Here is a 24,188-nt window from a genome sequence, read left to right as displayed (position 1 = left end):
TATTAAAGAGTTAAATATGATATTTCATGAAGTGTGAGAAGCTCTGCCAGGTATCTGTTAATATGAAAGGTGTGGAATAGAGGGAACATACAGGTACTGCTGCCATGAGTGTAGGGCGGAGAACAGAGATGTCTCCCTGGCTGCCCTTCTTGATCTTGCTGGACTGGTCAGTGAGTGTTAGGGGGGATGAATAGCCAATAGCCACACCATGGGACAGGGATGCAGTCTCTGTGAATAACAAACAATTGTTACGATAACATGCTGTAAGGAATATATAAGATGTTTCATGAAATAAGCTTAACGTATATGTGATTTAGCAATTGATTGCGAGTGGTCAGGGCAATTAGTCTCCACTCAAGTCCTTAATGCTCCTCGACATGTTTGCAGTTTCACACTTATATGTTGTACTCAAATAGTTCCACACCTTAAAGTAAACATTTTTTGAATAACTGTCATTTGTTATCACTTTTTGTGCCAGCTAATGTTCTGTAAACCAGCATTGTATTTTCCCTAGATTTGGTTGCTTCTCATAATTTGTAACTGGGATTAAAAATATGAGTCTGATCTGTTTTATTTAACACATATAAACTACAAGAGAATATTGATGCAAGGCATCAAAGTCCCGACTCAAGTGGTTTTATTATAATATTATCATACTGGATGAAGGGCAGATTTAAGTGGGAATCAGTAGCAGGCAATTGTTAAATTCTCCTTTCATTTATTAAAGTATTTTATGGCAATTGTTAGTGTTATTTCGTTATATGTGTAATTTTGCTTCAAGTGTTCAAGAAAATACAAATAATCTAAGACCTGTTAACTTTGTGATAGGTAATTCAACAATACAAAACTTTCAGAAAACCCTAAAATGCTCATGTGATATGCCTTATGACCAATTTGCATATTTATTATAAAGTACAATTGGTTTGCTCCCAAAACATGTATATATCCATTTTGTATACGGTACATTTTTGTGGGACGACATCCAGGGATGGCTTTTTATTAAATCCCTTCATTGAAAAATATGTATAAATGCAACACCAGCATCCACCTCCTGAATACATAATTAACCTTAACCTTTATCGATGACTGGGTTTATCAAGGTGGAAACGTACAAACACATGCTCAAGCCCAGTTTAAGGCAATATCTATGGTGATTATGTTCGAGATACTTATTGAAATGGAACCCCAAAATGCATGACATATATGTACCCATTGTAGTAAATAATCATAATTGTACTGATAATAATTTATCTCTAAGTTCTGAAAGTTTCTGCTTTTTTTTATTAACAAAACTATAATACAGCAACTGACAAACACTAAATCGACCCTAGTCGTGGGAGGGGATACAGAGAATATTTGAAGTCTGGCCTAAACATGACCATGTCATTGACAATGAATATGTTATGACATACTTTTTTTTTTGAAAAAGCAGGCAAGCTTAAATATCCCTTTATTAGGCAAAATGAAATCCTGCCTTAAAAATAGAAAGCACATGGAAAGCCATGGTAAACCTTATATGTCCTGACCTGCACTGAGCTCCAGCACATGAGCCAGCGGGAGATAACCTATGTATGTGTCGTGTGGTCCCAGCCCCGCTATCCTCTGACACTGTCCAGACATCCCCGCCATTAGATTACCGTGGCTGATTATCACACCTGTACAGAAAATAAATAGAAATATTATGTATGTTGACAGGTTTGAGTATTTATTTATAAGTTGTTATTAATTTCTTAATTCTTCCTTCAAAGAATGGGTTACAACATTTGAAATTAAGCATAAATGCAGCCACACTTAAATGTTCAAATTTGAGATTTTTGATGTGCTGCTTTTCTGGCAATATTTCTTTTTTAAATTGTTGTTTGAAATTAGTCATTCCCAATCTGTCCAGTTTTGAGTAATAATGGTCTAAGAAAGAAGCTTCCATGAAAAGGTTCCTCTTCATTAAATCATGAACATATGCGCCTTCATAATAAGGCAATAATAGCATTTCCTGCAGGAATTAAAACACAATAAGTGTACTTCAAAATATAACAAGAGATGTTTGCGAAACATTATGCCCATCTAGCGCCATGTTGTCAGGAATATTTGGACAATTGAATCAAATATGCATGGACTGAAATGACAGCTGCTTGTCATTTCACATTGAATGTCTAGGAGGCAGTTTTAAGATTATGACCACGGTTTATTCACGGTTTATTCAAAGTAATAGATTAGTAGACATAGGACATCATCATGTTGAGATGAAGACTGATATTTGCGGATAAACATGTGTCCTCCTAGTAGAAGGTAATAAGTATGTATGACATAACCTTGAATGTGACATTGACCTTTGAACCTGATGAACCCAAAATCAAAAGAGGTCATCTACTTGTCACGCACAACCTCAAAATCAAGTTTGAGAACCATAGGTCTGGGCATTGTCTAGTTATCCCACAAGCTTTTCGGTTTCAAGGTCACTGTGACTTTCACTTTTTTTCATTTATGCTCCGGACATAAATGAGTATGAATATGAACAGAGGGCAATAACTAAAACAATACTGCAGCCAGAGTTATTGATCCTGTGCACTGCACTTCTCATGAATGAGATATACAGTCGAAACTCGATGGCTTGATATTCTAGGGACCGGCCAAAGTTCTTCGAGCCTCGAGAATATCGAGTCAAGCGGGATTGCTTACAGAATGTTATATTTCATCTGTTACATGTACCTTGTTTGTTATTGGCTATGCTATTTCCGCAACAGGAGGAAGAGTATTTATTGGGCATAGTTACGCACCCTAAATTTCGTAAAATGACTTATTTCGATTATTAGAAAATATCATTTTATTTTTTATTTTTTTATAATAAAAATACATTTGCGAAAACAAGCAATTGTAAACAGTGGGTACCACAAACATAGCTTAAAAATTATATCAAAATGCATAGTAATTTAGGGGTGGATAACAATTAGAGACAGAACTTAAAGTGATGGCATGTTTATTCAAACTGTTAAACCATTTAATTCGATAAAATTATAATATCAGTCAAGCAATTTTAATCGATTAGCGCCTTGTGCTAAATGAAGCCAATCAAACAAATCAAGGTGTACGATTCTTAACTGAGCCCGCAAAAATGAAATTGACCCAAGCAAACAAATCAAAGTGTGAAATTCTTGTTTGGGACCGCGAAAACGACTTTGAGCGTGGAGAAATATCGACCCTCAGGATATCGAGCCATCCGATCGAAATTTATATGAAGAGTAAATAAAAATCGGTCCTTTTAATCTGGTTCGAGCCAACGAGGATATCGAGCCATGATATATCGAGCCAACGAGTTTCGACTGTATCTGTATATGAAGTTTGAAGTCAATACCTCAAAAACTTTTCAAGTTAAACTCCGGACAAAATCTCCCCATGCACACACACAAACACGTACCACTACTATATCAGGGATGTGATTGACCTGGCAGCTGGAGGGCTGAAACCATTTCGGCCATGGGCTCTTGGGGAACTTTTGGGGTCAAAAGCACACTGCCTTAGAAGAAAAACTGGCTTTTTAGAAGCTCTTTTGAGGGTTCTTCTGACTTTAAATTTGAAGCAAACTGGGTTATCAACTCTAACAACCAAAAGCACACTAGTATCTTTTTTAATCAGCTAAAAAAAAAAATAATATATATATATATATATTTTTGGGGGTGCGTGGTGGTCCCTGGGGCCATTAGATCCACGGAATTCCGCCAATCCGCGGACAAATCACATCCCTGTATATAAACTTCGCTACTAGACAAAGGATAAAAAGAGGCTTTTACTAAAACTTGAACACCGAAACACAGAACCATACACCTTGAATCTTATTCAGTAGTATGTAAGTATTGTTAATTAAACATTCCAACGCAAGTGCCATATGTAACTTATACTAACCTTTAGGAACGCCGGTAGATCCAGATGTGTACATGATCACAGCCGTATCTTCTGGTTTGGGTTTGGTAACTGGGGTTCGGACTGAAAGGTTCAAACAGTGTGTGACATTGAACACAGATATATAGGCCATTCCACACCTGGGACCATATTCAATAACATTCTTAGTTTCACAATATAGACTCAATAATGCAAATGTTTATCATATTATAAATTGCTGCTTATGTAGACATAATTCTGCAAGACCTGATGGACTTCAAAGAGTCCCATCAATTCAATGGTAGTGTGTTGCAAGCAACAGCATGAAAATTCTCAATCAAGGCCTTATTTCTCAGTATTAATAACAACAAGAGCTGTCACAGAGACACCGCGCTCGACTTTTCCGCCGCTTTTCAGTGTAAGGATTGAAAAGTTTTGGCGAAACATGCATGGATCACTGTAAGATTAGATGTCAATGCAATACATGATGTGCGGAGATATTAACATAAATGTGGTTACATGCAAAATTTTAACCAGAATTTTTAAAGTGTAATAATAAAGGGCCATTATTTGCAAAACACAGTTATCTAACTTGATTATTCAATTAGGTTGGGTGGTTGAATACCATTGTATAAAGTCTCAATGCAATACATCAAGTAGTTGCTGAGATATTATTCTATGTGTGCTAACATGCAAGACCTTAACCAGAATTTCTAAGTCGCATAATAAAGGGGCAAAAATTATATAATATGAAAGATAGGGTTATCTTACTTGATTAAATAAGAAGGTTAAATGGTTGGGAGCCTGTGTGTAAAGTTTCAATGCAATACATGATGTATTTGCTGAAGCATTGACTTAATAGTGGTTACATGCAAAACCTTAACCAGAATTTCTATGTTGAACAAAAAAGGGGCCATTATTTGAATTTAATGCAAACTAGAGTTATCTTACTTGGTTATTTAAGTAGATTGGTTGGTTGAGTACCATTTTATAAAGTCTCAATGCAATTCATCCAGTAGTTGATGAGATATTAACTTTTGTGTGCTTACATGCAAAACCTTAACCAGAATTTCTGAGTCGAATAATAAAGGGCAATTATTTGCATTAAATGCAAACTAGAGTTATCTAACTTGGTAAATTAAGTAGGTTGGATGGTTGAGTACCATTGTAGCAAGTCTCAATGCAATACCACAAGTAGTTGCTGAGATATTAACCTATGTTTGCTTGCACGCAAAACCTTAACCAGAACTTCTAAGTCAAATAATAAAGGCATATTATTTGCATTAAATGCAAACTAGAGTTATTTAACTTGGTTAATTAAGTAGGTTGGATGGTTGAGTACCATTGTATCAAGTCTTAATGCAATACCTCAAGCAGTTGCTGAGATATTAACCTATGTGTGCTTGCACGCAAAACCTTAACCAGAATTTCTAAGTCAAATAATAAAGGCCTATTATTGGCATTAAATGCAAACTAGAGTTATCTAACTTGGTTAATTGAGTAGATTGGATGGTTGAGTACCATTGTATCAAGTCTCAATGCAATACCTCAAGTAGTTGCTGAGATATTAACCTATGTGTGCTTACACACAAAACCTTAACCAGAATATCTAAGTAAAATAATAAAGGCCTATTATTGGCATTAAATACAAAGTAGAGTTATCAAACTTGGTTAATTAAGTAGGTTGGATGGTTGAGTACCATTGTATAAAGTCTCAATGAAATACCTCAAGTAGTTGCTGAGATATTAACCTATGTGTGCTTGCACGCAAAACCTTAACCAAGGGGTGATGCCGACGCCGATGCCGACGCCGACACTTGGGTGAGTAGTACAGCTCTCCTTATTCTTTGAATAGTCGAGCTAAAAACTATTAATGTACCATTAATAAGAATTTTATATGAATTTTAATAATTTCTCGGCCTCCCATGTACAACCCGAAAACTTTAGCCAGAGGCTGATGCCAGGGGGCCCTATAAATGCAATCCCATGAAGATACCCATAAACTCTTCCTTAATATCATGTTTAGTCAAAATATGTCCACCTGGGTTTCAACCTCTTTTCTATTTTTAGTGCAATCCTATGAAAGGTCTCCATAAACTCTTCCTAAATACCAAGTAAAGTCAAAATATATCAACCCTAACTAAAGTTATTCCGTTTCAACCATTTTTCTATTTTCAGTAACAGTGACCTCGACCTCAGGGCCCCCAAAAGCAATCCCATAAAAAGTCTTCATAAATTCTTTTTAATAACAAATTTAGCCAAGATACATCAATCCTAACTAAATTTATTCAGTTTGACAGTTTTTCTATTTTAAATAACTGTGACCTAGACCTTGACCCTCGGGGCCCAAAACGCAAACCTATGAAAGGTATGCTTAATCTTTTTCTATATACAAAGTTTGGACAAGATTTGTCAACTCCCATTAATGTTATTCAGTTTCATAAATGAGTTTTACTCTGCCCGCCCAGCTACCCACCCGCCAGCCTTTCACCCGAACAACAACTTACTTCATTCTAATAACCAGGTTTCACTATGTGAAAACCTGGTTAATAAAGTGGACAGCTCTCAAAAATATAGACAAAAAAATTGATAACAATCAACTTATGTCTTACGGTACGCAAGGTTACCTCTTTGTCTTCTAATTCAAAATTCAAACCATTGACTGGAAGTCAGTTGATCTGTTTTGTTTATAACCATATGTTTGTGAGGCTGTAAGGTGTCTCAAAGTACAAAATTCTACTAGACGTTCACCTTATGTGCCGCTGTTGTCAACATTGTTTACATTGCATAACTGTTGTTGCCACAGATGAAGGCATACTTAATATGTTGTGATTGACCTGCACTTTAAATGGGCTTTCTTGAAAAAGAAAATTATTTTTCGATAACAATAAAGCAGTTCAAATTCGGTTGAGTAGAGTATTCATTCATATTACATAATATATAGAAGAAAAATATCACTTCAAATATGCGCATAATTATCTGACAGTAAAGTATCATGTTTCAAAACTTTTTTTGACAAAGTATGAAATATCCAGAATTAGACGCTGAATGGTATGATTGCATTAAAAAAGTCTTAAGGCATTATATTTCATATTCACAAGAGACTGCTTCAGTAGAAGGAAGTCCTTTACCGAGCTTAAACACTTAATGATTCAGATAGCTTCTTCCTTCATTTCATAACTAAAGTAATATTTAAGTTTCAAAAACATGAAGTGCTACACATATATTTTAGTATATTGATATTTTAAAGTCCATTATCATAATTCGCCATACTTACTGTTATCAGGCTCCGCCCCCTGAACCTCCACCTCATTGAACGTAAAAATGTTGATATTGTCCTGGAAGTCTTTACGTACACTCGCAATTGACTGGTTATCACACATCACAATCAGGTGCGTCAACTTAGGCATCTTACCCATAATGCCCTAAAATATATAAACTGTTATCTAGTAACAGTTTACCATGCTAAACATTTTCTGAAAGTTTTAAAACTTTTATTGTTATTAACTAATTGTGGCTCAAAAAGACAAAAAAAATGAATTTTGTAATTGGTGGCCGAGTGCTCAAACATGCTTTGAATATAATGGAAAGATTTTTAAAATGGTATAAGAACCTTAAATTTGGGCAAAAGGTCAGCGGAAGTGATGACATGGCTGACTTCACTTTCATTCACACTATGTATAATGGCATCCTCGCCAAGAGTCGCATACAACGTCACAACTGAAACACATATAGGGTCAATCATATCAATGTTCTTCAATACATTATAGTCAACAATCATTTTTTTACCTGTAAATGAAATAAAAAATATATTTTAAAAGGAAAAAATCAAATAAAGCAACACCTTAATTTAAAGGACTTTATCTGTGTATCCCACTGAAATTCTCCTTGCTTCAGAGAAACACATGCGCTCACCTGGAAAGTTATACTTGAAGCAGGCCTGTGCTGCAATCATCCACTCAGCGCGAGTTTCGGCGAAGATGAGGATATTTTTGCGAGGTTTCTGTCCCAGGGCCAGTAAACCGCTACCGAGGTAGGTCAGACGTGTGTACATTTGCTCAAATGTGATCCACGAATATTCGCCCATCACAACCTGAAGATGGGCAGTTAAAACAATACAGATACAGGTATCTTGTTGCTCTAACAAACCAAGATATAAATGGTGTATACCTCCACTTATGGTGAAGCATCTACCCTAACACACTCCCTGTTATTGCAAGTGTATTTGTTTATATTACAACTAAAAAATAAATAGCAGGTTGAATTAAGCCTCTTGAAAGCTTTCAGTTCCCAACTACCTGAGAGCAATAACTGTTGACAAACACGCCTTGAATTTTAATTTCAACTAAAACAACAACAATCATTAAAATATTGGCACTTGCCTTTTATTGTTGACAAATTTTGCCCTAAAAAGTTCAATTTATTTCTTTAATAAAATTAAAAATATGAGAATATGTGTCTACTTTAGATTAATGGCTGTGTAAGGTCCAAGACTGCAGGCCCAGGGTGACAGGGTTCAAATCCTTCTGCCAGATGATACATTTCTGAAAATAACTTTCTGATTATCACTCCCAGAATACCACATGTCCTTTTACATGCATTATTCCCTGTCCCTACTGAAGACCATCAGTAGGTTTTTTTATAATCACCTTTTTAAACACTCTCCCGTTTGCCTGTTTTTCATCCTCTTCTCGGAGTAGCTCACGTGTCCCGAGGCAGCGTTTCTCCCCGTAGATTCTCACAGCCCGCACAAGCAGGTCTTCGAGGGTGGAACATTCTGGAAACGGGGTTGTCGTCAGGGGGCCTCCACTCAGCTCCACACACCGGAACGGAGAGGCCGGATTCCCATCCACTGAACGAGCCTGAAATAAAGTATTTCAAATGGATAAATAAACAAGTCAAGTAGTTTCTGCCCAGTTGGCTATTTCCAACACATTCAATATAAAAAAACACATTCAACCTAAACATCATTTAGTAAGTTTTATCAAGAGTTCCTTTATTTTAACTTTGTTTATTTGGGTGTATATTTGTGGGTATTTGTTATCATAACTTCTATTATAAGGTCATGTCCAATAACTACTTCTACAAATTACACAATTGCCACAGTAACAATAAAGTTTAAAGCACTTCATGCATTTCAATTCAGATTTGAGATGCACTCACCTTGATGTTAGCACTTTTCGTATCCATTAGTCCTAAGCAGATAAAAAAAATCCGAGTAACTGCCTAACACATGAACACTCATGATATGGTTCACTTGTAAATACTGAGTAATATTAAAACTCTCATTTTTAGACAGAAGTGTGATGATCTTAAAGTAACACTGCATGACAAAAAGGATATTCAAATATAATTGTTTGCCAAACAAAATCTTTAAAAATGTGTTGTTGTTTTTATCATTTTTGATAAATATGTAATACAAACTACAGATGGGAATCACAGTTTTCATTTCAATTGCTGCATGGTACAGCATCTTTGATAAAATCAGTTAAAACAATGAAAATACATTAGTTCTTCTTATCATCACATTATTTGGGGCTATAAGTTGATGACAATTAAAACTTGCCTGTTTTTCTTAGTAGACACCGGATGAAAGTTGATAACCATTTGAGTCAAATTCATTGAAATTGCTGCACATGGCAGTATATGGACTTTTAAATTCCAAATTGATCAAAGTTTTGCATGACATACTTAATTGTTATAGCGCCATTCACATTTCAGTTGAAAGAAGAGCAGTCACTGACTGCCATATTCCCTGCCGAATTAAAAACAGTATCAACCCTGCCTTTGACAAAGGATACCAATGAACATTAACAAAGCGCAATAACTATTAAAAATACTGCAGCCAGATTTGTGGGTTTGGTGCACAGGTGCACTCTGTATATGAAGTTTAAAGTCAATACATTAAAGTTATGCTCAAAACAAAGAATACGTATGAAAATTAACAAAGGGCAATAACTAAACAACAGCTGTCAAACAGACTATTCCGCAGCTTTTCAGTGTAAGGATTAAAAGATTTGACAAAACATGCATGGATCACTTTAAAATTAGATTAGAATGAGGTCATTATTTGAATTTAATGCAAACTAGAGTTATCTTACTTGGTTATTTACCGGGTAAGTAGATTGGATGGTTGAGTACCATTGTATAAAGTCTCATCAAGTAGTTGCTGAGATATTAACCTATGTGTGCTTACATGCAAAACCTTAATCAGAATTTCTAAGTCAAATAATAAAGGCCCATTATTTTCATTATATTCAAGTAAGTGTTATCTAACTTCATTAATTAATTATAGGTTAGATAGTTGGGAATACATATCCAAAGTTCCAATGCAATAAATGATGTATTTACTGAGATAATGACTTAAAGGTGCTTACATGCAAAACCTTAACCAAGGTGTGATGCCGACGCCTACCCAGGGTGAAAAGTATAGCTCTCCTTATTCTTCGAACAGTCGAGCTAAAAAGAAACTGTACCCAGAGTTATGGTCCTTGTGCACTAAATGACATTCACCTGTAAAAACAGTTTGAATTCAATACCTCAAAGACTTTTCAAGTCATGCTCAGGACAACTGCACTACAAGCTTTTTTCCTGAGCACTGTCAAAATGTATGTTGAGCGCAATTACTCAAAAAGTGTTACAACCAGAGTTATGATTCCTTTGCAGTCTGTACGAAAGTTCTTCGGACCTCGGCTCCGCGGGTAATAAATGGCGAGGTCCGGCAATCGCATGTATATTGTAGGCCCGCGTGTCGGGCAATAATTTTAGGGAAAAATCTGTTGTTTATTAATTATGTGTCAAAAGTGTTTCTTGTTAATTTAATTAACTAACCTATGTTTACAACATAAATTCAGGGCTTTCAATTGACCTTGGTTTTGACGCACAGAAATCGTAAATGACCCGGAATTGATGCATCATTAATTTGTGCAATGGGTCAGTTTTAACCCGGGATAAGTTCAGTGCAAGAGTTGGTATCATTTGAAAGGAGCAGCATGGCAAGCTCTAAATGTTTGTTTAATCAATTAAAGTCAAAAGCAATTAACTGCCGAAGTGACAAGTGATTATCAATCTGGAATCCGACGGTTACCAACTAAAACTAATGACGTAATTATAAACTCCGCCCATTATGCAAATTAACGGATATCTTCGGCTTTTTCACTAAGTACGATGGTTTGAAAAACAACAATGCTAAAATAAATTTTGTTTTTTTAGATCTTGTCTTACATGAAATTAATGAAATTTGTATTCGTTCTTAATGTGTAACAGAAAGGAATAAAGATTTTTCGTAGCACATGGTCTAAAAAGAGCAGGAAACAGGTGCACGCTTACTTCCTGTCGATTTTAATGAAAGTGAAAAAGAACTGCGTAAATCGTTAATGTCAGTGTAAAGTTCTATAACAAAAGAGTTTTATTGTTATGCGATTAATGAAATATAAAAAACAATGTTGCAAATTGACAATAGGAACGTTGAATGTTTTTGTTTACTTCAGGAAAAAATATGAAAAACTTGAAAGTGAAACCGAAAGTACAAATATGTTGTTGCAACTATAGAACAATCGATGGTGCATATAGGAGTCTGACAAGGATGCATAGGGTTACATAACGAGTAATACATGCATAATTCCTGTTTCACTCAACATGCATTAAATAAATAATATGTTCATAGGAGTCAGAACATATTTTTTCCAAGTTTTGACTCTTGGAATTTGTTTACCACCCAAGAGACTGAGAAGGAAATAAGACAACAAGGTATTCTATAAGATTATATTTCTTATTCCTTGAATTTTTTCTAGAATTGAATGTGGATTAATACCGCTCATCCTTATAGAAATAGAAATTGTATTTTTTATTTATTTTTCGGAAGCTATTAAACCAAGATTAGAAAATCATTACCTTGCAATGCCATCTTATGACAGATAATAACTATTATTTATGAAGAACGACCAAGAATTTAGAAATAAAACGGACAATGACTCTTAAAGATCTGATTTTGACTCTTGAAAATCAGACCTCATTCATCAGAGATTTAATAATGATAAATCTAACGGTATGGTACGCATAGCATCATCACTCTGGTTTTATATTACGAGAATGACTAAAATGTACATAAAATTTTCGGACCTGCAAAAACTGGTTCGGTCCTGCAATGCAGACAGTACTGCAGGACCTCGTGTCGTACAATGTGATAATGACTTTCGTACAGACTGCCTTTGTAATGCACTTCTCCCTAATGAGATATATTTGTATATCGTCACCTTAGTGCAAGAACTTAATATCTGCTGCTATTTCTATATGCAGTTATTGAGTTATTGCACTAAGGTGACGATATGGAGTTTTAAGTCAATGCCTCAAAAACTTTTCATGTTATGCTCTGAAGATGATTGCCCAACACACACGCACGCACGCACACAAATACGCAAGCACACACACACGCAAGTACGCACCCACACACGCACGCACGCACGCAAGCACGCACATATGCAAGCACACAGGCCAACAAGTTCACCATGGCTGTCATGATCTTTTCATGACAAAAACAAGGCCACCATAGATGTCATGACCTGATTATGACAACGCCTGTCATGATCTGTTTATGACAACAACGCCACGGTGGCTGACATGATCTGTTCAATAAACATTTGCATATTAAATCAAAAATGGTTTATAACCTAAACAAAACTCCTCATTTGTTGAATGCAGTCATTAGAAATATATTTATTTCTTTTAAATGGAGCTGTGTAAACAGCTTTAAAATCAAACTCATTAAAAAAGAAAGCTCCACTCCATCAACAAGTACTAGCAACAACTAATTAGATGAATCAATGCAGTGCAAGAATGCAGTACAACATACTCTAATGCTTCATGGATATGCCGTTTACTCTCTTAACATTCACTCATATCTAAAACACTTGCCTTAATGCAATGTTCCATGTGTTATTAAGATGAGATGAATATGAAACACACCATTGAAGTAAATTAAAGCTGGCTTTAATCTTTTAAACTATTGAAACAATAACAGCTGTGAGGACAATTTATTCCATGAAACTTCCTGTAATGTGAGGTGGAAAGCAATATTATAATATGTATTATTCTTCATTTATGGCAAAATATCAAAATCAACACAACAGGCAATATAAGCTTGAAAATTGAATAAACTTGATTTTTGCTTTATAATTTTGTTGGGATGGATATGGATAATCAGATTTATACATTTAACTTAAAGCAGCTTAAGTGTCACATCTTGTTTGTTGCTCATCTCATAATTAATCATCATGATAGAAAACAAGTACAAGTACTTTGACAGTGATTAATTGATTAATTGGTGTGATAACATTTCTAGACAAGAATATCACTGTAAGTGATGGATTCTCCCCATACACCCTTTTTCTATGAAAAGACAGAATTGTAATACAATGTGACCATTAAAATGGTGAAAGGTTTTAGAAATTGTATACATATGTTGGAAAAATTCATAACATGGAAAAATATGGGCAGGTTTAAGAAGTAAATTTCAAGAAATGAAATAAAAATGCAGCAATTGAAAAATACAATTATCCAAAGATAATGGCCAGAACAAACTCTGATTTTCAACAATAGCTGTGGTAGGACAGCATGCTCAACTAAATACCTCTTTGTCTTAGAAATAAATACAATAATTATGGAATAATTGACTTTGTGCCTTTCAAAACAAACAAGAAACGCCGCAATGAGACAACACCAGGTTTTTAATGATTAACAGAAGAACTTAAGCCTGTGTCTGTTTTTCTATTTTTAGTAACAGTGACCTTATACCTAGAGACCCCAAATGCAATCCATTGAAAGGTATCCATAAACTCTTCCTTTATACCAAGTTGTGTCAGGATATGTCAACCCTAACTTAAGTTATTCAGTTTCAACCATTTTTCTATTTTTAGTAACAGTGACCTTGACCTTGAATCTAGGGACCCCAAACGCAATCCCATGAAAGGTATCCATAAACTCTTCCTTTATACCTGGTTTGGTCAAGATATGTAGACCCTGACTAAAATAATTTAGTTTCAACTGTTTTTCTATTTTTAGTAACAGTGACCTTGAACTTGAATCTAGGGACCCCAAAACGCAATCCCATGAAAGTATCCATAAACTCTTCCTATAGACCAAGTTTGGTCAAGAAATGTCAACCCTAACTAAAGATATTCAGTTTGAACCATTTTTCCAGTTTTAGTAACAGTGACCTTGACCCTAGGGACCCCAAATGCAATCCCATGAAAGGAATCCATAAACTCTTCCTATAGACCAAGTTTGGTCAAGATATGTCAACCCTAACTAAAGTTATTCAGTATCAACCGTTTTTCTATTTTTAGTAACAGTGACCTTGACCCTAGGGACCCCAAACGCAATCCCATGAAAGGATCTATAAACTCTACCTGTACACCAAGTTTAGTCAAGATATGTCATCCTGAACTAAAGTTATTTAGTTTCAACCGTTTTTCTATTTTAAGTAACAGTGACCTTGACCTTGAACCTAGGGACACCAATCGCAATCCCATGAAAGGTACCCATAAACTCTTTCTATGGACCAAGTTTGGTCAAGATATGTCAACCCTTACTAAAGTTATTCAGTTTCAACCGTTTTTCTATTTTTAGTAACAGTAACCTTGACCTTAAACCTAGGGACCCCAAACGCAATCCCATGAAAGGTCTCCATAAACTCTTCCTATAGACCAAGCTTAGTCAAGATATGTCATCCCTATCTAAAGTTATTCAGTTTCAACCGTTTTTCTATTTTTAGTAACAGTGACCTTGACCCTAGGGACCCTAAACGCAATCCCATGAAAGGTCTCCATAAACCCTTCCTATTGATTAAGTTTAGTCAAGATATGTCATCCCTAACTAAAGTTATTCAGTTTCAACCGTTTTTCTGTTTTTAGTAACAGTGACCTTGACCTTGACCCTAGGGTTCCCAAACGCAATCCCATGAAAGGTATGCATAAACTCTTCCTGAAGACCAAGTTTAGTCAAGATATGGCATCACTAACTAAAGTTATTCAGTTTCAACCATTTTTTCTATTTTTAGTAACAGTGACCTTGACCTTGACCCTAGGGACCCCAAACGCAATCCCATGAAAGGTCTCCATAAATTCTTCCTATAGACCAAGTTTAGTCAAGATATGTCATTGAACTAAAGTTAATCAGTTTCAACCATTTTTTCTATTTTTAGTAACAGTGACCTTGACCTTGACCCTAGGGTTCCCAAACGCAATCCCATGAAAGGTATGCATAAACTCTTCCTGAAGACCAAGTTTAGTCAAGATATGGCATCACTAACTAAAGTTATTCAGTTTCAACCATTTTTTCTATTTTTAGTAACAGTGACCTTGACCTTGACCCTAGGGACCCCAAACGCAATCCCATGAAAGGTCTCCATAAATTCTTCCTATAGACCAAGTTTAGTCAAGATATGTCATTGAACTAAAGTTAATCAGTTTCAACCATTTTTTCTATTTTTAGTAACAGTGACCTTGACCTTGACCCTAAGGACCCCAAATGCAATCCCATGAAAGGTACCCATAAACTCTTTATATAGACCAAGTTTGGTCAAGATATGTTAACCCTTACTAAAGTTATTCAGTTTCATAGGTGTGTTTGACGCCGCCCGGCCTCCAGCCCGCCCTCCCGCCCGCCCGAACAACGACATTCGCCATTCTAATAACCAGGTTTCACTAGGTGAAAACCTGGTTAATAAAATGAAATCAAATTAAGAAGTGAACAAAAAACGCTGCAATGTGACGAAACAAGGTTTTCAATGATTGACAGAGGTACTTCAGCCTTCGTTTTTTTATTTAGTTTCAACGGTTTCTTTTTCTATTTTTAGTAACAGTGTTCTTTTCCTCAACCCAGTATCAAACCAGTTAAGGAAAACATTCTGATTAAATCATAAATATTGGGCCAGATATATTGCCTCTCGAAGATTTATTCTAGTGTTTAAAAATAGTCCAAGAGTTCATCAAGGGGAAATGTTCTGAAAATGTTTAATGAAAAGTGGACCAAATTAAATGTCATTAGTGTGTTTCAAATTATTCTAGATATAAGATTTGACCTTATGACCTTATTTTTGACTCCATGTTGCCCAATTTTACACGTGGTTAAAACTTAATCAAGGGCAACATTTTGAAGTTTGAACATAATCTAACTAATCCCTACCAAGATAAGGTTCCGACAATATGGTTACAGAAAAAAAAAATTGACTTGGTGACCTATTTTTTGACACACCATGACCTAATTTCAAATTAATCGAAGAGTTCATCAAGGAAAATATTCGGATAAATTTACATGAATATTGGACCAAATATAATACCTCTATAGTGTTTCAAAGGTATTTCTAAAATTTAACCTAGTGACCTTTCTTTTATCCTGGTGACCAACATTTACAAGCCGTCAAAATTTTATGAGGGGGACACTCAGAGTAAGTTTGAAAATCATCTGACCAATCAGTAGCAAGATATGACAGAAAAAAATGTGACAGACGGATGCATGCAAACCTTCGATTTGAAGGGGGATAAAAATGAATACATAGTTGTACATTGGATACCTTCATCCTCCTCGACTGTTTCAGTTTCTGTCCTGGCTTGGAAGCAATGTAGTAGGGCACAAAAGTGACCACATCGTAGACAACTGCCAGGATTTTAAACACGCCAAAGACCACTGACAGGATAACATCAGCCATGCTTACTGCTGTCTTCACCTGCATAGAAACATACATACATGATACATTGTATATAATATCCTTACTGTTTGGCTTGAAAGTGATTTAATCATGTTACGTTTGAAATATAAAACAAGAGCTGTCATTGTAAGTTATGAATTCCACGAAGTGGGTTGTGCACGGGACAAGTCATCTTGATATGTGAATTACATGTGATAAGTAATTTTAAAATCTGTCCATACAAGAAAAAAGTAACAGCCTGGACAAAACCACATATGTCCTTATATAATATGTAGCATTGTGATCAGAGGTAGGGACACAGGTCTTGCACATGCAGGGCTTTTTCTGCCCATTTTGGGAAAAAGAACCTAGACATTTTGGGAAATTTTGCGTCGTGAAAATGCCGAAATTGGGAAATTTTACAGTTTAAAGAAAAAGCTGTCTCCTGCGAATTAGGAAATGATTTAATATTAGTTTTATGATTTTCCCTTTAAAGTACCCAAAAAATATCAATCCTTGGGGTGTAAATATCTATTGCAATAAAGCATGACAGATAACATTTCATACTGATCTCTGAATGTGATGAAAATTAATAATTTATAATAATATTATCAAAAAAACTTTACATTTCATAATTTATTAGGATGTTGAAAATGAACCAGTACAGGTAAAAGACAAAAAAAAAATACAAAAAAAAAAAATAAAAATATTTTTTATTTTTTATTGGGATTGTTTTCTGAAGATTGGGAAAAATATCTTAATTTTGCTTTGGGAATGGGTCCGATGCAGCATTCCACTGTGAACACTAAGTTTGACCTTGACCTTAGAGGGAGGGACACGGGTCTTGGTATGTGGAACAAATGTACAAGTTATTTTAGTTTACATAAAATTAAATCATATGCATTCATTACTTTAACCATTTTCTGGCTTTCTTCAAAGTTCTCATTAAGTATATTTTTTCACCAAGATTCTTTATAAGTAAAGCTCTCGGAAGATGACCTACTTCAGGTGAACTTTGTTACTTAATGCACCAGTCAATTGTAACCACGCGCCTCCCCACAGGTCCGGGGAAAGTGGGGGTAACAGGCCATGTTTTTAGCTTCCAGGTGGCCCCACAATGCCAAGTGAATGCAGTGGTTTTGTTTTTGCGCCAAAATAAGCCAGGAATGAGCCTAACCTAGGATGTCCTTGAGGAGTAAGAGAATTTGGCCGGAATTTTACCAGCAGTTTGAACCCGCCGGGTGCAGATTTTACCTGGGATTGGCCGGAAGTCAAAGTCCCCGCTATTCCCAGGTCCTGGGGGGTGTAACAATTGACTAGTGCATAATGGAAGAAGAAATATTGTAAATTATTTGAATCAGTCTGAAAATCTTTATTCCAAAAAGGGTTCCTAACAAGCACCATTATAAGGTAACACCTTTTGCATTTCACATGTTTAAGTTTGCATTCTCTCTTCACCTTGAGGTTACAGAGCTAAAAACTATCATGCTAAAATATATCTGCTGCAAATAAATATACATAAAACAGTGCATGTACATCGTATTAAGACTCACTGTTGAGGCACACACTTCATACTTATATTGATCAAGTTACAAAACTTGTAAATCTCAAGATTTACACTTTGAACCGTTTTTAAAGATAACCATATCAAGTGATACAAATATTTGAACAATGAGTAATATAGGTCATGCTTTAACCTTTTTATCAATACGTATTGTAACAGGGGTCTGTTTTGAAAATCAAAATCAAAACTAGCAAAAACAATAAAATATAGAATGTAGAACTTTCAGACAATTATATATTCAAAGGGTAATAACTCTCAGGTGACTACAGCGATTAGGCCAGATTTCAAATCTTTTGAGGTGTTATGCCCATGCACATTTTGAATATAATTAATGATGATTGAAAAATTGCTTAAGTTATTGATCATACAAGACCAATTTTAGGTAATTTCTTTAGTAAAGGGCAATTTGAGGTAATATGCCCATATACGTTGTGACCAAATTTGGTGATGATTGGACAAATGCTTGTAAAGTGATTGATCTGACTAGGCTGATACATGTTAGACATCGTACTGGACGCTGCCTGCCTGTCTGTAGTGTACGTCACAGGTGAAACTATAATATGTCCCGTCTTTCAAACGTGCGTATGAAAACATGAAAAATATGTATTTGTTTAAAAAGTTACAAAGGGCCATAACTCTAACAATATCTTATTTCGAGTTATACAATTCTTCTTACAAGAGCACATTGTTACAGTGAAGAAGTTCATGAAGTTATATATTCAATGATTGTAAAACAATAATAATTATCAAAAACATATAACAAACAAAGTATTTTTTTATATTTTAAGGGTCACCAGGAATATTTCGGTGAAATTATTTTGAATTCGAGCCAATGGTTTCTGAGGAGGTGATTTTCAAAGTTTTTCATATAGACAAAATACATCAAAACACTGTTAATCCAAAAGTGAATATCCCAAATAAAGGCTTTTTCACATTTAATTTTTGGTCCTGATTTTATTTCTTCTTGGTTTAATTCAAATTTATATCTATAAACGCATCTCACTACTTCGAAATTGTTGCTATTTTGAAGTCAAAATTACAGAACCAATTCGGTATTTCACACCTATGTATCAATTCTTATTTCAAACGTGGTCACCTCATAGTTTTCATACAACAAAATTTGGCTGATTCACAATAAAAAAATAAAGGACAATGCAACTACTATATATGCCTCCCTTTTGGGGCATGAAAACGTTTGTTTTATAATTGTTCCATTTCTAGAGTAGCACTGAAGGATCTTAATATAATTCAATAGCTGAAATGCCAGCTACCATACAAGTCATAATGATATTCTAATTAATGTATGAGAAAGTGACTCCTCAAGTCTTTATACATGTATGTTGTTATGATTTGGTAAAATTACAATTGGGTGTCAAAATAATGTCATGTTCTTGAGTCTTGAGACTGGATAATTAACAATATACAATGTAGGTCCTTTCAGTAAATGGTTTTGGTCAGCACCATTGTATACTACTGTAAGAAAAAGCCCAAGCTATGAAATAATCCATACTTTTGGTTATATTTTTTATATAAAAATTTGAAGGGACTCCATCCATAGATATATTTCGATATAAAAATTTGAAGGGACTCCATTGCCATATTTCGATATAAAAAATTGAAGGGACTCCATTGGCAACATTTTTTTTTATTTATCCAAATTGAGGAACAAACACCTAACTGCAAATGGTAGGTACTTATTTAAACCCACCTTTCAATTTTGTTTAGCATAACAATTATGGTTTCTCTGGCAAATGCAGCATTTTCTGTCATCGTTTTAAATAATTTGATGATGTTTTATTAGAGTTACAAGCATTTTGTACAAAAGTCTTTGATGTTCTACAATTTGAACATCAGTGTCTTTGAACATGAAGTACTGCCTGGAGGTCAACAGCCAGGGATCGCCCCCAAGACACACATGGACTAACAGCTGATTAACCAGTTTACTGATTATGAAGAGGAAGAAAGTTATAAAACACAAGTAAAGGTGTAAACACTTTTTGAAGTTTTTTTCAAGATACCTTCCTAATTTATTGAGATATTTGAAAAATCTTACATTTCAGCTGTTTCTCACGGGTCTTGGTTCAGAAGGACACAGGCCCGCCCTGAATCTCATGGGGTTTAAGCATTAGAAGAGCCTTAGATTGCATTTAATTTGCACATTATCATGCAAAAACATGATATTTTACTGTAGATGAAGCACAAGTTATAATAATTAGCAATTTTTTATTCTATTGATAAAATATATGGGCAAGTAAATAAATACATGTAAAACAATAAAATAATGAAAAGATTGCAAAAAATGTGACATACATCAATATGTTGATTTCTGTCTAATCCCTGCATACAATAGTGTCATTGAATTTAAAAGTACAATTATGAAATTATGAGCTGAACTTAAATTATATAGTTGTAGCCATAAATATGCCAAATGTCGCCACTTTTGCAATTTCGTCGAAAATGGCGACATTGCCGATGGCCAGCGGGAAGCCTGGATTTTTTAGGACCAATCAGAGAGTAGCATTTACAAAACATCAGAAACTGACCTTCATTAAACAAAACCTCGACCCAACAAATAAACTAGAATAAGAAAAAAAATCAAATATTTTAAGTAGATCAGGTGATTTAAACACACAATTATCAATATGCAGAATATTAGTGGCAATTTTTTGATTCGGGTTATACATAATTTGGACAGAAAACTACAAAGTCACCATACCCGAAAAATTGACTCCTGACAGTTACTTGAGAATGCACTGAAAATAACCCCGAACCAACCACAGTGTACACAGCTTGCATTGTTATGACATTCACAGTAATTGGATAATCACTTAAACAGGGACTTGGATCATACATGTGATAATTTCTTGGGTCGATTCCGGGACAATCGTCGTAATGTCAACGCGCACTAGAGGTATCCGGGGGCATGCCCCCCCCCCCCCCGGAAGTTTTTTTAAATGGGGAACGTCTGTGGTACATTCTAGAGCATATCTGGGGCTATTTTAGCCTATTTAACGTCGGGAAAATGTACCTATTTTGACTGCCAAGACGTACTTTTTTACTTGACATGTTTTGGTTTTTTTTCTGCACTTTCTTGAAAAAATAAAACCACCAGATATTTTCCCAGGCTTAAATGAAGTGCTAACTAGGAGGATATGCAGTCTACTTTCGGTTTCATCAAAACAGGAAATAAACAACTATACGGGCACCTGTTTTCCCGCGCTTTTGAGAACATGCGTTACAAAATATTTATTTTTTCATCACATTTAAAACGTTTGCAATTTATCACACACAATATTTTCCAGACGATCAAGAAGATTTTCCAGTCGATGAGCTTTTTCGCGTTTGGAGATGCATATAATATTGATAGAGACGTGGCAACAATCGGCTGTATAAAGCGCTCACGTGACTTACCATGGTCACGTGATTAAAGCACTCTATATAACCACCTGTAAACCCTTTTTATTTCGGCGTAAAAATACACAACGATAGTTCGAAAAAAAGTTCAAAACACTAAAATTCCTTATGGACTCGTAAGTTGTTTAAGGTATAACGACGTATCGACTTTGAAATTTGAATGGAATATGGGGTGTTTTCTGTGTTTTAATTTTGTTTTTTTACTCATTTTGTCACTTTCTTTGAACTTACCTTGACATGCTCGTTTGTCGGTAAAATGTGTGAAAAATGTCAATTCATCAATTAAAAGCTATAATTCATAAGACCAAACAAATCCATATGAAAACAATGAATTTGTATACAAGAACCCTCCCCGACTCGTTAAGCATAACCATAGGCCAATAGATCAATTATCGGGTGATTGACGATGACCTCGACGACACACGTACCAATTAACGGATTAGTGTCAACATGTCCTGTGTTTTACGACCAGTGTCCCGGACAGGCAAAATAGCTGACTTACATTGGTAAAATTAAGATATTCGATTCCCGAGATTTTTTTTTCGTTTTTTTTTTTCATGACTTTCCGGGACAAACATGCACCCTCCGTGACAGAGATACGATTTCCGGGACAATCCCGGACGTCCGGGACGTTATCACATGTATGACTTGGATTCTCAAGTCAATAGTGTATTGGATACTCATGTCAAAAAGGGCTAAATAAATACACTTGACCAATAATACCATATTTTTTGGATTTATCAACCTGTCAATTTGCTCATTTTATTCTAATTAGTATTATTTAATATTACTATTATAATGCACCTGTCTATTGTAACCACGACCCCATGGTCCGGGGAATAGCGGAGACTTTGACTTTTGGTCCAGCCAAGCCCGGGTAAAATCCCTAACCTTCAGATATTAACTGATTGGAAAAATCCACACCAAATGCACCACACCCCAGGGTTTCTAGGTAAAGCCCTAGTCCAAATAATTGTACAATGACGGATTTTTTTTTAGATTTTTGATATGGCAAATCCTTCACGTACAAATTGTTTAGTATCGAAAGTGGGTAGTTGTTCCGATCAGGATTCCGGGTTAAAGCATATAGCGTCTATAAAATATCATAAAAACAAGAAATATTACCAGATAATGTTATTTTATATTAGTTTCGTACACAAAAAAATAAATATCCAACTTATAATAATGAGTTTGACGGCTTTTTTTCATTTCATTCTGTCAAAACATAACGATATATACATGAAGGGCACCTGCAAGGCTTTAGGGCACAGTTTTAAATCGCTCGGAACATTTCGGCCATGGCCGAGTTGTTACGATTGTATAACGAGGTCTATCTCGAAGCTCTGTCGGAGGATGCCGAGCTATTACGATTGTATCGAGTTGTTCCCCTTCGCATAATTGTTGTCTGTGTCAGTCAACTTTCGTTTCATTGGAAAGGTAAACAACTTGTTTTAATGCACTAAATGCTTGTTTAGTGCAAAATAACATTTCACTTACATGGTAAAATATGAATATAACTCTTTATGATCAATTTCAACCATAAAATACTTCACTTAAAACAATTTCAATATTTTTAAAACACCCCCGTTTTTTGCACAAACACATTTAGACGTTAGGGATTGGAAGAATCCCGTATAACACGTCTATTATTTTAGACTAGGTAAAGCCCATTCCCCGCTATATTTGGCGCAAGACAAAACCACCACATTCACCCAGAACTGCAGGGTCACCAGGAAGGTAAAACTATGGCCCATTTTCTCCCCTATTCCTGGTATACCCCCGGACCTGGGGGGGGGGGGGGGGCGTGGTTACAATTGACTGGTGCATAACTTTCATATTTATATGTATATAGAACAACACTAAATATTACGTGTATACAAAGTGACATGCGAAAATCAACCAAAGCAACTCCTTCAATACCCCTTCAAAGTATCGGATGCAAAATAAAACACATTTAACTTCACTGTCCTTTACCTTTTTCTGAATATTTCTGCTGAGGGCTGGAATCTGTACCTGGGACAATACTAGCCCAACGTTTTATGCCAACACACCGGTATTATAGTCAAGACGGCGCTTTTGCAATTGGGCAGGACTTTAGGTTTGGATTATCTATACTGTGTCAGTATTATACACACCGTGTACCATACTGTTCCGTGGAACAGCAAAATTATTGTCCAAAAAGTTTTTAAGTATAACAAAGAGTTCTATTTAACACATATTAGATATAGTTTATTTATTCGAAGCAGATGGTCGGCTCCACGATTGACACATTTACAGTACTTGTACCGTATGTAAATCGAAGCTAAAAGCATTTAAATGTAATTCTAGAAGTACATGGTACAAATGTCATGTGCCCTTAGCTCGTTACCGGTGAATGGGCAATATATTTCCAAGCATAGTAACCGCCGAAGGATAACGGGTATGAAAATAGAAAAGTGGTTGACAATGAAGTACATATGGGAGTAGGATTAAATTTGTTATTGGTCAAAGGATACATGATACTTTGAATGGAATTGCCTCTGACGGTTTTAAAAAAAGGTTTTATAAAAGATACAGTTATTCCAGTTAAAATTATGTTTAATCTGTTTGGCTCGTTTGTAATATTTATACTTAATTATGGATCGGAGTATACCTGAAGTAAAAAAGTCTACA

The 24,188-nt window shown here is 35.3% G+C and overlaps 1 protein-coding gene across 1 annotated transcript; it reads right to left on the bottom strand.

Moving 5' to 3' along the window:
- Positions 1–10: 10 nt before the first annotated feature.
- Positions 11–23,583, bottom strand: LOC128219286 (long-chain-fatty-acid--CoA ligase 4-like). The gene is made up of 9 exons (XM_052927097.1): positions 23,511–23,583; positions 16,445–16,597; positions 8,523–8,735; positions 7,789–7,966; positions 7,487–7,593; positions 7,151–7,298; positions 3,898–3,978; positions 1,527–1,655; positions 11–228 (listed from the first exon to the last, which is right to left on the bottom strand). Exons 2-9 carry the CDS (start codon positions 16,577–16,579, stop codon positions 11–13), a joined length of 1,209 nt encoding a protein of 402 aa, XP_052783057.1. The 5' UTR covers positions 16,580–16,597; positions 23,511–23,583.
- Positions 23,584–24,188: the final 605 nt, after the last annotated feature.

Source organism: Mya arenaria, chromosome 15, assembly GCF_026914265.1.
Source record: "Mya arenaria isolate MELC-2E11 chromosome 15, ASM2691426v1".
Classification (NCBI taxonomy): domain Eukaryota; kingdom Metazoa; phylum Mollusca; class Bivalvia; order Myida; family Myidae; genus Mya; species Mya arenaria.
This window is presented reverse-complemented; position numbering and strand designations above follow the sequence as displayed.